The 13,628-nt window shown below is 38.0% G+C and overlaps 1 protein-coding gene across 5 annotated transcripts in view; it reads left to right on the forward strand.

Annotated features, from left to right (window-relative positions):
• sema5ba (sema domain, seven thrombospondin repeats (type 1 and type 1-like), transmembrane domain (TM) and short cytoplasmic domain, (semaphorin) 5Ba) overlaps positions 1–13,628 on the forward strand; it is a 137,111-nt gene that overhangs the window by 48,433 nt on the left and 75,050 nt on the right. For all 5 annotated transcript variants that reach the window (XM_058787077.1, XM_058787075.1, XM_058787080.1 and 2 more), the window contains exon 3: positions 4,617–4,862. In XM_058787077.1, the coding sequence (XP_058643060.1) occupies positions 4,676–4,862 (187 nt within the window). In that variant the 5' untranslated portion in view covers positions 4,617–4,675. The remainder of the gene's footprint in view (positions 1–4,616; positions 4,863–13,628) is intronic.

A 13,628-nucleotide genomic window follows, 5' to 3' on the forward strand; every position in this document is an offset into this window, starting at 1 on the left:
ACAGCTCAGCGTTACTACTCTGCGTGTGCTCAGAGCTGATTATGTTCTGTTGTTCATCTTACTGTCAGATGGGCAGCCCAGGAGGCACATGAGAAACTGCTGTTGACGTCTAATAATCTGCCCCCATCCAGGCACCAGGCTCAGTGCGATTCCCTCTCGCTGACAGATCTTGATGGCCCTGTCTGACATCACTGTCATTTGATGAGGTGTTAAATGAAGAAGCGGTGCTCATTAGGAGAGATCGTGTTTGCTCTTTGGCTATACCTGCTCTCTTGTCTCACAAGGGGCCTGTCTTGCTTGTAAGGCGAACAAACCTGCGCCGTCTTTCGCAATTGTCCGACAGCGTTAACGACATGTTCATTAGTCGGGTCTGTTTCCATGGAAATATGCAGGGTAGCCTGCTAGGCACATGTTATCCTGGCTGATCTGGGTGCTATTGACAGAAGCACTGCATGTGCATTCATTAGTCTAATCAAGGGAAGTTCCTTAAGCCGAGTGCACACGGTCTACAGATAATTGACCATCCACTCAGATTGACCACTACTCCTGTGAAATCTAGCGAAGTGTCCCAGATGGGTATTTTATTTTCCCACGCGCTAAAATAGCTAGACGGCCATAAAGTGCAATGGGCCATTTTGCAAGTATCCCAGAGGGAAGGAGTCTTGAGTGCTTTCTTTGGCTTGATCTTTCTTCTACCACTTTGGTGAGCACACCGCATTCAGAAGCTCTGCCAGCTCGGCCCACTCTCTAAGGCAGTTTAGAAGTGCCACCAGCTGTTTTGAGCCTTAATTTGTTAGCGTAGGTGGCTATTGTGCTTGGGCACGTCTGTGTGTAGATCCTTAACACCTTCGCTATTTGGCATTGGGACTAATTAGCTCACAGCTGTTGACTCACTGTTGGGATACAAGTTGTTAACAACTGCTTTTGAACTTCACATGTGCTTGCTTGCGTGTGTGGATTTGCTTTTTATGTGTTGTTTTTTTCCTTGTCTCTTGGGCTTTTTGCAGCTGGCTCAGACTGACCTCTTTCCCATCACAGCAGCACTTCAGCAACCAGCTGAGTAAAGCACACATCCCCATCCACAAATTTCAGATCCCAAGCCAGAAGTGTGTAGTGTGTACATGACCTCCATGAATAGATGTCTCTTCATAAATTGGTGTTGCTCTAGCATAATGGGAGATGAACATGTTCTTGATTCTGTCAAAATGAAAGGATACACTTTTTCTAGTTCATTATAATGGCATCATAGGAAATGTGTATTTTATAAGTTTTTCCTTCTCCTGGCGTTTAGAAATGATAGTATCCATTCTTCTTTCTTATTACTTTACTGAATAACACAAATAGCCATCACTGTTTTTGAGAATGAATTAAGTGTGATTTTGTAAATTTTGACTAAATATTGTGTAAAAATGCTAATAAATGGTAATTTTTTTGTTATATTAATTCAGTGTATTTATTCTTAATTAAGGAATATTATCTATCTCTCATTATCTCAAAATTATTAACAATTTATCTACCCTACCAACATCAGCATTAAAAAACCTGTATGGTTGAAGTTTTTTCTTTATCAGGGAATATTATTTAGGATATTTCCCCATTACGTTACCTCTTCTGAATGTTAGTGTGTACATGTAATTGGCAAGAGCAATAAATATGTAAATATTTTTGAGATTGAATTCTGTGGGGTTTTTTTTGTTTGTTTGTTTTTTTTAAATTTTGAGTAAATATTGTGTTCAAAATATTACTACCAAAAATTGGTGAATGTAATGTTTTGAAATATTAATTCAGTATATTTTATTCTAATTAAGGAATATTATCTTAGTCCTAGTTAAATTATTTATAATTCATCTGCTCCATAGACATCAACATCTGCCCACATTGGTCGACCACTGATCTACATAATAAATCAAGCTCTTTTATTTTAAAAACATTAAGGAGAATTCATCAAGAGATGATTATGATATTACCCTGTTATCTCTTTCTGAGCATACACATTTGAAATATTAACATAAGGTCAAGTAGTCATTTTCCCATCAAAGGATCTGTCCTGTTTCTCATTTCTCCTGCATACTAACTAGGCTAAAACACTTCTATTACACATGCGCCAATACACCCACCCAGTCATACTTTATTACATAACCCCTAATGAGCAGTCTTGACCCAAGTGCTACAGGATGCAAAAACGGATGTGTGTATTTTCTGTAACGTTTGCATTCTAGATAGTTGCCTTTGCACTTGCACATGCTCTGCTAAGATTTTGACCAACTTGACAAGAATTTAGTTCACTCTGTTGTGATCTTTTTCAGTCTAGAGATGGTATGTGTTGTGAATAGTCCTGTCTCATGCAGATGGTTGACTGTATAGCAAGCCAGTTGCCACTTTCATTTGCCTAATTAGTTACCCGCTGTTGCGAGAGGGATAATTGAGAAGGCATCATGGTAATTTGCAACATAACCAAGCTAATAATTTATTATTGATTGCCTCATCCAATGGTGAAACTGTAAATTAGCCCCTGGTGCATCTCAGTGGATTGCATGAATTGACTCTTGTTTTTTTAAACACTCAAATAATATTATGTGCCACAAGATTAACTTTGGCCCTGCATGAAAGATGGTGATGTGCTGCCGGTTTCTCTCTGGCTATGAACTCCATATATCAGGTCTACAGTGAAATAACATTAATGTTGGTGGTGTACAACTTTTAACCACATTTGTCCACAGCATGCTGGTGTGCTGATGTCCCTGAAAGGGCTTCTTAACTAGTTTACCACAGAGTTTAGTAGGTCAAACCAAGGGGTCAAAGGTTTGCTGGTTAGTCCAGTTAGCCCCTGCTGGTAGATGCTGTAACTACAAGATGCTGGTTTTGCAAAGCATCTTTTAGCCATTCAATAGTTGCTGTGAGGTTAAGGATGACTTTTTTTTTTCTTTTCTTTTTTTTTTTTTACAATAAATTGGTATGGTATAATGTAATTTTTACTTTATTTTATTTTGATTTGTTTTGTTTAAAACATCTCATATACACTATGTTCGCTTATTTGTTTTTTGTTTTGGTTTGTTCTGTTCGGTGTGTATACAGTATGCAGATGATTTACTGTGGCGACCCTTAACGGGAGCAGCCAAAACTGATAATAGGCTTATATTATATTATATTGCATTAGGTGTGATATAGATATAGTTTAAATGAACCTTTCCTTCTGAATTTGTTACCATAAGGAAAATTGGGCTTATTTTTGCTAACGGGTTCCTTAAGGATACTAGATTCCAGCTTAGGGCACTGTGGGTGTTCAATTAAACCTTGGTCTCCTAGGTCCATAAGCTTGCTCGCTGAAGTGTGACACATTATGACTTGAAGTTAGCATATGACGCGGTGTGTGAGGAGATTGACGGGCAGCTGAATGCGGTGATTGAGGTAACTGCTGTGTGTTGTAATATGACTGCACTGGAGCTGCTCTGAATAGAGATAGAGATGTCATGCCTCACCTCTAATAAGATCAGCTATGATATTAAAACTCCTCCGCATATGAAGGAGACGGAAGTGCCTGGGCGCTTAAGGGGTTTTATGCTGATCAAGCTGGGCCACCACTTACTGCCAGAAACTTTTAACAACACCACCCACCGCTTCTGCTTCCTACCCCAGTTCCCTTGCACCAGCCATCACCTTTATTGCATGTGAATTTTGGATATTACCTCCATATTATATTATATTAATGTAATTGTTGTTATCCAGAAGCTGAAAGTTCTAGCTTGCTGCTTTTGAAGTGTTACATGTTTTTGTTAGGGTTTTCTGTGGGGTCCAATGTAGTTGCCTCAATCATTCTATCTCTTTGCAATGCCTGCATTGCATTGTGACCAAATCACAAAACATTCATGGCTGAACTGTGCTGCACAAACTGTTCAGTCTGGACTGAAAAGATCAGGGACCTTGTTAAAAACACGCTTCAGCCACTCTTTACAAAATGTTAGGATGCTTGAGAAGGATTTTGCAATGCCGCAGGTGCAAATACACAGCCAGGAACATCACAACTTCTAAATTACTCATATTATTAGTTAGCAACTGGAATATTAGTAGCTTTTTGTGGTGTAATTCTGCTGGGGTGTTAGAATATGCACATGTTAGTAATCAGCCAGGCCATTTTCAGAAAATTTGTGATGATTTTTTCTTTTTTTTTCTGTTACCTGTATTCTGTTTTTTCGGAAATGCTTGTTTTATATTTACATTGTATTTTATGTATTTGGCAGACACAAACTGAACCCATGACCTTTTGTTTGAACTACAGAAATGCCTACAGTAATTTATCAGCATTATTTCGATAATCAGCCCCCCTACTTTTTAGATATCAGTAATTCAAAACAAATAGAAAGCTAGTTTTTAATTTTCATGGAGTGACTCTTTTGCCACTTTCTGTTCATAGTTCATACACAATTAAACTGTTGTCATAAGGACAAATCTCTCAAGTCAGCAAATCTTTTACGTAATCATAAAGATGTACAATATTCTCAAACTCCTATGACAGTAAAGATGTGTGTGAGCTGCAAAAAATGTAAACCTTAAAGAAATAGCAGAAAAATAAACATAAAAGTATGTTTACCATGAATCTTTTTCTCCCCTCTCAACAGGTGCATTCAAGAGGCCCACCTTGGCAGCTAGAGGAGAGGAGAGGTCGGCCTCCGTCACCATGACAGTGTTGCCACGGGCCGTGGCTTCCCTGGCTGTGCCTGGCCTTATCCTCTGTTTCATCACTCTTCCATTTCCTGCTATACTATCCCAGAGGCCCCCTCTCCCCACAGAGCCCTCCCCGACCCCAGCACCCCACACAAGGCCGGAGTGTACCCGCCTAGAGCACCCCGTCATCTCTATTCAAGGTGAGCACTATACATGCTCTCACTCCTGGGATATTACAGCAATGTTTCTCTTCTCTCTAGGAATCTCTTGCAGTACATGCGGTGGGGAAGCTACTTTGAAATTCTAGCTTGCCAAATAAAAGATAATTTTGTAATTTTGAAGTTGTTGAAGGTGTCAGTCTTAGAATATTTTTTCCTATCCCACTTTAATATTCAGAGAGAGCTGTAAGTATAAAAAACATAAAAAAAAATAAAAGAAAAATATCTCAATGGCAATATTAAAACACTAATTGGTTTGGCCATCCCAACCTGTCAAATGTAGCAACACTGGCTCAACCAATGGTGTGATATTTTTTATTTTTTTTGCTGGAATATTTGATATTCTGACCAATCATGGTGAATGTTTTAGAAACCTGTTTACAATTGGTAATGCTAAGATACACTTCAGTCAAAGTACTTTTTTAAAAAGCGGTGTGCTAGACTACAAGCTACTACCAAAATGTAGAAAACTGCCTTGTTATAAAAGATCAATTTATGCTAAGTAAAATTACAAAAACCTTTATGTAATTGCACATAATACAGCATTTAACTAAATATTTGGATGGAAAAAAAGAATACTGCACTCAAATCATTTTGTGAATTGTTTGACCAGTGAGTCATTTACTAAAAAGAATCAGTTCACAAACATGTTTACTAAGTTTTAAATTGATTCACTAAATTGAATCATATCAGTGTCATGAGTCTTATTTAACCAACTCTATGTATATATGAAAGAATTTCCAATAACTGGAAAAACGCTTGGTGAAGCTGTACTATTTTGAAAATAGCTGCTGCTATCATACTACAGAAAATAGCTAGTTGCATGACTAAACATTGGCAATATTTTGGTTGGCTAAGCTGGAAAACTGACAAAGCATGCTTTATAGGCATAGGATGTAGCTGCATATATTTTTAGGGCATGTTCATACCTCAGTCAGCTTTAATTGCTGATAAAAACAGCAATTCTTAGTCTTTTGTTGAAAGATGTGGCCAGGCATGTTCTCCTCCATTATACACATTTTTCTGACAAAGTCCACTGCTGGAATTCAAAGTGTTTTCGAATGTAGTGCCCAGCCTAGTGAGTCTGGCTGTTTTTCCACTGTTTCTGTGTATCACACAGGTTCAGAATGTAGATTTACATTTTTTGTTTTGTTTATCTTATTCATTGGGTTATCCACACATTTCAGACAGTGATAGAGCATGCTGAAGATAGCAAGAGATAAACGTCTTTCATTTCGTCAAGATTCCTATCCTCCTGTGTCCTAGCACACAAAGAAAACAGAATGTGCAGCCATACCTTGATATCGCTCAGAAAATCTTCTCCATACCCATGGAATAAAGGTATTTTCTATACCAAGAACATATTTATTTAGACAACAGAGTGTGTTTGTAGTGACTATGATCTGTCGACGATTGCCTTGCCCGTGGAGTATGAGCAGCGTGTTGTTTTGATTCTCTGAGGGACATGACAAAAATGGCAGAATAATGCCTCATGGGAAACAAAAAAGAATTGATGTCTGGGGGGGCTCTATATAATATATGAAACCTACTTGGACGTTAGGGCAGCCATGGTTCATATAGACATTGCCTGCAGCCAGTTCCGTTTATTGCTTCCGAAAAAACTCAAGTTGCATTTTGATTTGTCATTTTATGCTTTGCCATCAAAGCAACAAGAATTTTTTTTCTTTTCATAGTCTTGAAATAGAGTGCAATTACAAACGGCCTAGTTCATTGAGTTACTACAATTTGCAAACAAGCAGTAAATCATAAAGCCGGATAACCAAGGTCCTGTCTTTGTTTTTCTCATTTTTTTGTTTGTGTTGTTATGGTATTCTATTCCCTTTCGTCATTTTAGCTCATTGAAGCAAAGGCACTGTGGCATAGCATTCACGATAAGAGCTGCTGAACAATTAGCTTTGCGCTGTAAGCAATAGCACACCTCGAAATCCCTCTTTATGTGTTCTCAATGGTATGGAAGTCCCACAGCACACCTTAATGCCTTCTTTTATGTTGAAGCAGTGGTATGGAATCCCTGCTACAATGGAAGTGCTGGCCGAACTTGAGATTAGGTTCTTTGATGGATGAACGTTTTTTAATTGACGCCTTCTGGCGGCTGCTCAGTGGAGTCACCTGAGGCGTATTGGGGCCCTCTATCTCTGATCTCTGACAAGGTCTGTAGATTCACACATGCCTTTGAACTATTCTAAACCATGGAAATGATACTCTTAAGATGATTTAGCATGGTAGAGCATGACCACCAGGGTTCTTCCTGAATGGGACTTACAACCTCTAGTTTTTAATTAGTTTTTTGACATTAAAAATGAAGTCAAACAATGTAAAAAGTTGCATTTACTTATGCAACATTACATTAAGACTTATTTTCAGACAATGTATCTTTTTTTAACCTATTTTAAATATGAATAAATTAAACAAGTGGCAGTGCAGTAACAAAATATACTTCAAAATAATACACTAATTCAAGATAGTCTTAATGTCTTATCCAGTGTTGTGTAAGTAAATATATATTTGTTATTATTATTATTTTGATATTTGAATTGGAAAATTAGTCAAATACTTAAAAGCATTATTTGTTTTAAAATTGCACATAATATAGAAACTAGGAGAATGTTGTGCTGCATATCTAAGAATTTTATTGGGGTTTTATCAAACATTATTTTTGTCATTTCCAAAGTCATAATTTATTTTTACGTGACTATTTATACCCTTTATATCAAAGTAATGTCCATATAGCATAAATACGCTGCTCTACGATAATATAAATAATGCAGTTAGCTAATGACGTGTATTCAAGCAGAAACAATGAACACAATTAAGGCAATCATGTTGTAATCATTATAAGGAAAATTTGGCAGTTTTGTACAGTATATTTTAGAAGTTGGCATCATCTGAGGTCCTCACAGGTGTTGGCATCATCTTTGCTGCTGTAGCTTTAAATTCTGTGCAAACACCCTCTTTGCATGTGAAATGAGAGACAGCCTTCACAGTTTGTGGCAGGTTTACTGTTTGGTCCAATATAGTTGTTGCTGCCCAGACCTTCAATAGCAACCTCTTTGCAAAGGCTGGATTAGATTGTGGCAGGTTCATAAAACAATTCTCACTGAAATGTGACTCACAGACAGTTTAGGTCAGGCTGAAATAATCAGACACCTCCATATTTTTTTGTTATATGCCAACTGGAATAATAACAGTTTCTTTTCTACCTCCTCCATATTACTTCACCACGACTGGCCAGTCCAAGTTGCCGACCACCGATTAGGCATCATTGATGTGCAAATGCAGGCGGTCAAGTGTCAATGTATTCATCTGACTTCAGAAAGTTGAGGAAGTACGGAAAGAGAAGTTTTTGCAGCTTCCTTTCAATAGGTGGTCTGTTTGGCTTGGAAAAGTTTGCAGTTTTACATTGAACCCTTTTATTTCAAGAGATCAAAGACTTTTTTTTCATGATATGACCACCACTTTAAGAAACCCAAAGCTGTTGCTGTGTCGTTATATAATACCATATTGAGAGCAACCTGATATTTATTTCCTTCAAAGAAAAAAAAAATTTTTTTTTTCCTTGCATCTTATACGTGACAATCCCCTCTAAAATCATTGCCAGCATATCTATGAACCAGCAATAGCATGCTGGTACTACAAGGAGTCTCAGATAAGTTTAGATATCTGGGAATGTAATTTGGATGGATTTTTTTGTGGGGGTGTAGGTATTTGTTCAGTTTTTATTTTTTTCTTAGCTAAGCTTGCGCAATCACACCTGCATGCCTAGTCTATCTACAAGGATATCAACGTATCACTGCAAACACATGTATGCTGAGCTGAAAATTACTAGGTTTCTGGAGACGTATTCGCCAAAAACATTCAGTATTTCAGCAAAAACCTGTTCTGTATTCAGTCTAATGAAACAAGCTGCAAAATGTTTAGAAATTGTACTGCGCTGTGATTTTTTAAATTAATTAGCATTATTATCGGCTCTATTTGTATTTACTATTATTTATAAATGATGTATAAAATAAACATTAAAAATTAAATACAATAATCTTATATTGTAAAACTAAATGCAGGCATCACATTCAAAGCAGCTTTACAGGAGATGCATGTTTCTGCATTACAAATTAAGAGTAATTTGTTGGTGATATCAAAGTAATGTTCATATAGCAGAAATATACAGTTCTACGGTAATATAAATGATGCAGTTAGCTAATGACGTGTATTCAAGCAGAAACAATGAACACAATTAAGGCAATCATGGAAATTTTGGCAGTTTTGTATATTTATTCAAAGTTGGCATCATCTGAGGAGGTCCTCACAGGTGTTGGGTCATCTGAGGTGTTGGTACATAATTTTTTTCAGGGGCTATTAACACTAACATACTGCTGATATATTGTTGCTCTATGTGCAGATGGGCTAGAATGATGTCTGACTGTTGCACTTGCGTACTTTTGCAGCATCTTTTGAATAACATGCTGTCCTTAAAACATGGCTTTTAGGTTCAACTTTAAAAAATTTTTTAAAAAACACTCACTGCCCTGCATCTCATGTTTTTAAAGCAAAAACTCGTTCTGTGTGAATGGCCCCTTAGTAAATTCCACCTATTGTTGTATAAAACCAGCATCTATAGTTACCAGATTTGGATCTTGGACTTTTATAGGCCACGTCGACATTGAAAACAGCACGATTTAAGAGCTAATGTCAGGTATGGTGTGTCCCTGTATGTCCAATGCTGAGAACCTAATGTAAAGTCCTAACCTGTTAGGCTGGAATTACAGTAATCTGTCCCGAGAGGAGTGGTGCCACAGAGCCATTGTCTACCTTCCACTCACCCAGCCATTGTAATTGTCTTGAGATTGTTTGTCTCGTCTGTAGAACATGTTCAGAAACCAATCTCTAGTGGGTAATAGTGCTGTTGTTTAACCACCGGTCCCATTTAAGGAGACCTTGAGAAGAAAAAATAGAAAAACAGTGTTGTTCTTTAACTTCAGGCCCTTACCGATGTGTCTCCCTCCACCTAATTGGTCTGTGATTTCAGAGACACTGATGCCTGAACCGTTCTGTCATGTTGTTGGACCCTCTGTCACCACAGCCATAGAAAGTAGAGGTTGTTGGAGGTGTTTGCAACCTTGGAGTGCAAGGTTTACGTTTGCTAACTTTGAATGGAATGGAACTTGGTAAGTGGTTTGAACTGATAGCAGCAGCCCTTATGCTTCTGCTTGGCCTTTTCTGTCTATTGTAAATGCTGACGTGTTACGCTTCAATGACCATTTGAAATTGCCAACACAGGTTTCTCTCATTGGCTTTGTGAAAGGTGCTCTTTCAGATCTTTGCCTGACTTGAACCGGCCCTTGATTTACGGCCTCATCCCCAGAGTGCCCTTACCCCGCCTGTCCTCTCCTCTGTTGTGCCGTGGCATTTCTTGGGGCGCTCATTGTCTTCCTATTTCTATAATCAGAGTGCAGTCTGCGTAAGAGGATTTAGATTTCTGTGGCTCTCTCCAGTCATGCAGTGACAACAGGGGATGCAACAGCAGGGAAATCACACGGCAGGCGTGGGGAAGGAGACCAGAAGACAAAACAAAAGCAAATTCGGACTGTGCACAGATAAGCTCCGGCCTGCATCTTCTGATAAGATTCTCTGAGCTCAGATGAGAGATGTGCCAGTCTTTGGAGCGGAGAGATGCAAAATACAGACGAGATGACTGTGTCTCTCGCAGGACAGGGCTAGTGCTTACATGATGTGATTTGGGAACCCATATGCTTTATTTATAGTCAAAGGTAACAACACTACAGAAGCATGAGGCTGCTGGGCCTACAGCGGTCAATGGTGATCCATATTCACTCTCTCATATTGATCCCAGAGAGGACTGCTGCTCTTGTGCAATTGGATTAGTTTCACCTTGATTCTTTTCAAAACTTTTTCTCATTGATACATGTTTCTGCCTCACACTGCATAAAATATTCCCTAATCTACTCCCTAACCACATTTAGGATTATTATTGTTTAATTATATCTGTATTTAGTGATAAGCTTAAAGCAATGAAACCAATAAACATAGAGGGAAATTATGCTTTATTTTTTTTACTTAATAATTAAAAAGAAATATTAGGGCAATGTTAAAACCCATGATCTTGCTGTTTGTGGATTAGGGTTAATAGCTTTTCATTTGCATAGTGTTGTAGTTTTGTGATCCTTGTTTGAATAATTTTAATTATCTACATTTTTTTATGTGCAGAGATGCGTGCCACTAATGATTATTGAACTAATTTTTTTACTTGGAGGTGTTTTTACATTTTATGGCATCAATAAAACATTTGGCCACTTTAGTTTGGGGACCAATTCTGACTTTTAACTATGACTTTTGCCTCAGTAAACTAATTTGCTGAGTTAGCAAGGTAGTTTAGATTAAGGGATGTAGAATATGGTCAGAATAAGGCATTATTATGTGGTTTATAAGTACTAATAAACAGCCAATATGCTAGTAATATGAATATTCATGGTTCTCATTTACAGTCAATTTTACACATTGACATGTACAACAGTGATAACTATCCAAATCTGCTTATTTTCAAAACCTGATAATTAAAGAAAACATGTTGACATGAGATGTGATTTTTATTTTATTTTTCATATTAAAATGTGAACAAACATTCATGCATTGAAAAAATGGCAGAGTGCTTCTAAAGGAGTTTATATGCAAAGAGAACTTGGAGAACTGGGCAGAAATCCAGGTGTACAATCCTTAAACAGATTCTGACCTTCACCTAAACAAAACAACACTGTATAATGTGTTTCTATGACCTTACACATTGTCAGATTATTAATCATAATTGGTGTAAGATTGTGCATGTGAACTGTGAACTCTCAGACTGTAGAAAATTTGGCAGATTTCTGCTAAATCTGAACTCACATTATTCTCAAATCTACACATCCTCCCTTGCGTCCTCATTAATTAAATATTTTGGCAAATTTGATTATGCTTTCAGCTGCCGGTAAGAGTGTAGTACCCTCAGCCCTGTTTAAATCCATATTTAAATCCATTTACCACATTTTCCCCCTGGTATAAGCGAAGAAAGTCTCCAGGTTCAATCCGAGCCTGGTTACTTTGTGTGATTTGTGGCTTAACAATGGCAGTCTTGCAATCAATACCTGCAGCAAAACCAGCATAGCCAAAACCACCCCTTCTGTCTTCCTCTCTGCGTGTAGCATTAAGAACCAGTCAGCTGTAAATCTTTGAGAACAAAAAAACATAATGATTATGATTTATGTCCTCAGGAGCATCTTGGATGCAGACTGTTGAATCTGTTCTTGTCCCTCGGATCTGCTGGCTAAAGCATTAATCACTTCCGCTGCGTGTTTGGTGAGGAAAATGCAATAACCGTCCATCAACCCTTTTCTGGCCCGGCCCTCATATTTATCCCTTTTTATTGCATATGGATTGCTGGACGCCAGGCAGGCTTGATGATGTGTGGGAGCTGTCCTTGCATATAAAACCACCGTTTATATAAAACTCACCGAGGCTTAGAAGTCCGTCAGAAAGGGCACTTTATGATCAACCCCTGTAAACAAACATTCAGATAACCTCAACGCTTACTGCACTGATGCAAACACATTTTGTTGTTTATCTTAAAATTACTATAAAGGGGAATTGGAGTGGTTTATGTTATGAGAGTTTAGTAGGTGAAGGATCTGAGCCCTGCAGGACTTACAGCTGAACAGCTGAGTCTGTTTGTCTCTGCAAAGATCAGCTTTTTCATGCTGTGCCTGACATTTAACTCCGGTGTGGTTTGGGTAACTCTGAGGTTATCATCACAGTCCCTCAACCTGCACAAGCTAAGCGATTTGTCAGTGCATGTGTTTTATGCTTCATGAAGCATTTGGGACCAGACTAAAAGGCACGCATACAGTAAACAAGCATAGATTTTCATTGCGGTCCAAGCAAATCCAATGCAGGTCATTGCTGGTTTGGTACTGGTCTAACTGCCAAAATTCAGGTCAAATAATTTGGCTTTTCTGATGAAACTGATTGACCAAGGTTTATCTGGTTAAGCTAATTAAGAAGCCTGGTTCTGTGGATCCAAAGTACAACATATACTGTATGAGCCGGTGACCAGTACCTGTCTTATTTGAGGAACAGCATTCATGCTAACTAGAGTAGTTTGCATCAGTTATATTTATAATATCTGGGTGTCCCAATACTGATTTGACTAGCCAAACAATTCAATGAAGTGATATTTATTTTACCATATTTATTTTTCAACTTTTTTACATCAAAGATAAATTTTACCAACCTTTTTTGTTTTTCCAAGTAAATAATTTGGGTCATAGTGGTTTGCTGACATAAGAGGTTGGAAACCTCTGCATTATATTATAGACTGTGAGCTGTCTCACTTTTGACCTACAGTAACGGATCAATAAACTCCATAAGCTTCAAGCTTGCGCTACAGTTTTTAAAAAATATATACAGTGGGGCAAAAAAGTATTTAGTCAGCCACCAATTGTGCAAGTTCTCCCACTTAAAAAGATGAGAGAGGCCTGTAATTTTCATCATAGGTATACCTCAACTATGAGAGACAAAATGAGAAAAAAAAAAAATCCAGAAAACGTCCCAGGTTACGTATGTAACCATGGTTCCCCGAGGGAACGAGACGCTGCGTCGATAACGCTTTGGGAACGCCCCTGTGTTCCCACTCTCTGAAACACGTGTGTAATCCGTCCGAGGGAATCCCGGCTGACGTCA

The sequence above is a fragment of the Onychostoma macrolepis genome, chromosome 09 (genome assembly GCF_012432095.1).
Source record: "Onychostoma macrolepis isolate SWU-2019 chromosome 09, ASM1243209v1, whole genome shotgun sequence".
NCBI lineage: Eukaryota > Metazoa > Chordata > Actinopteri > Cypriniformes > Cyprinidae > Onychostoma > Onychostoma macrolepis.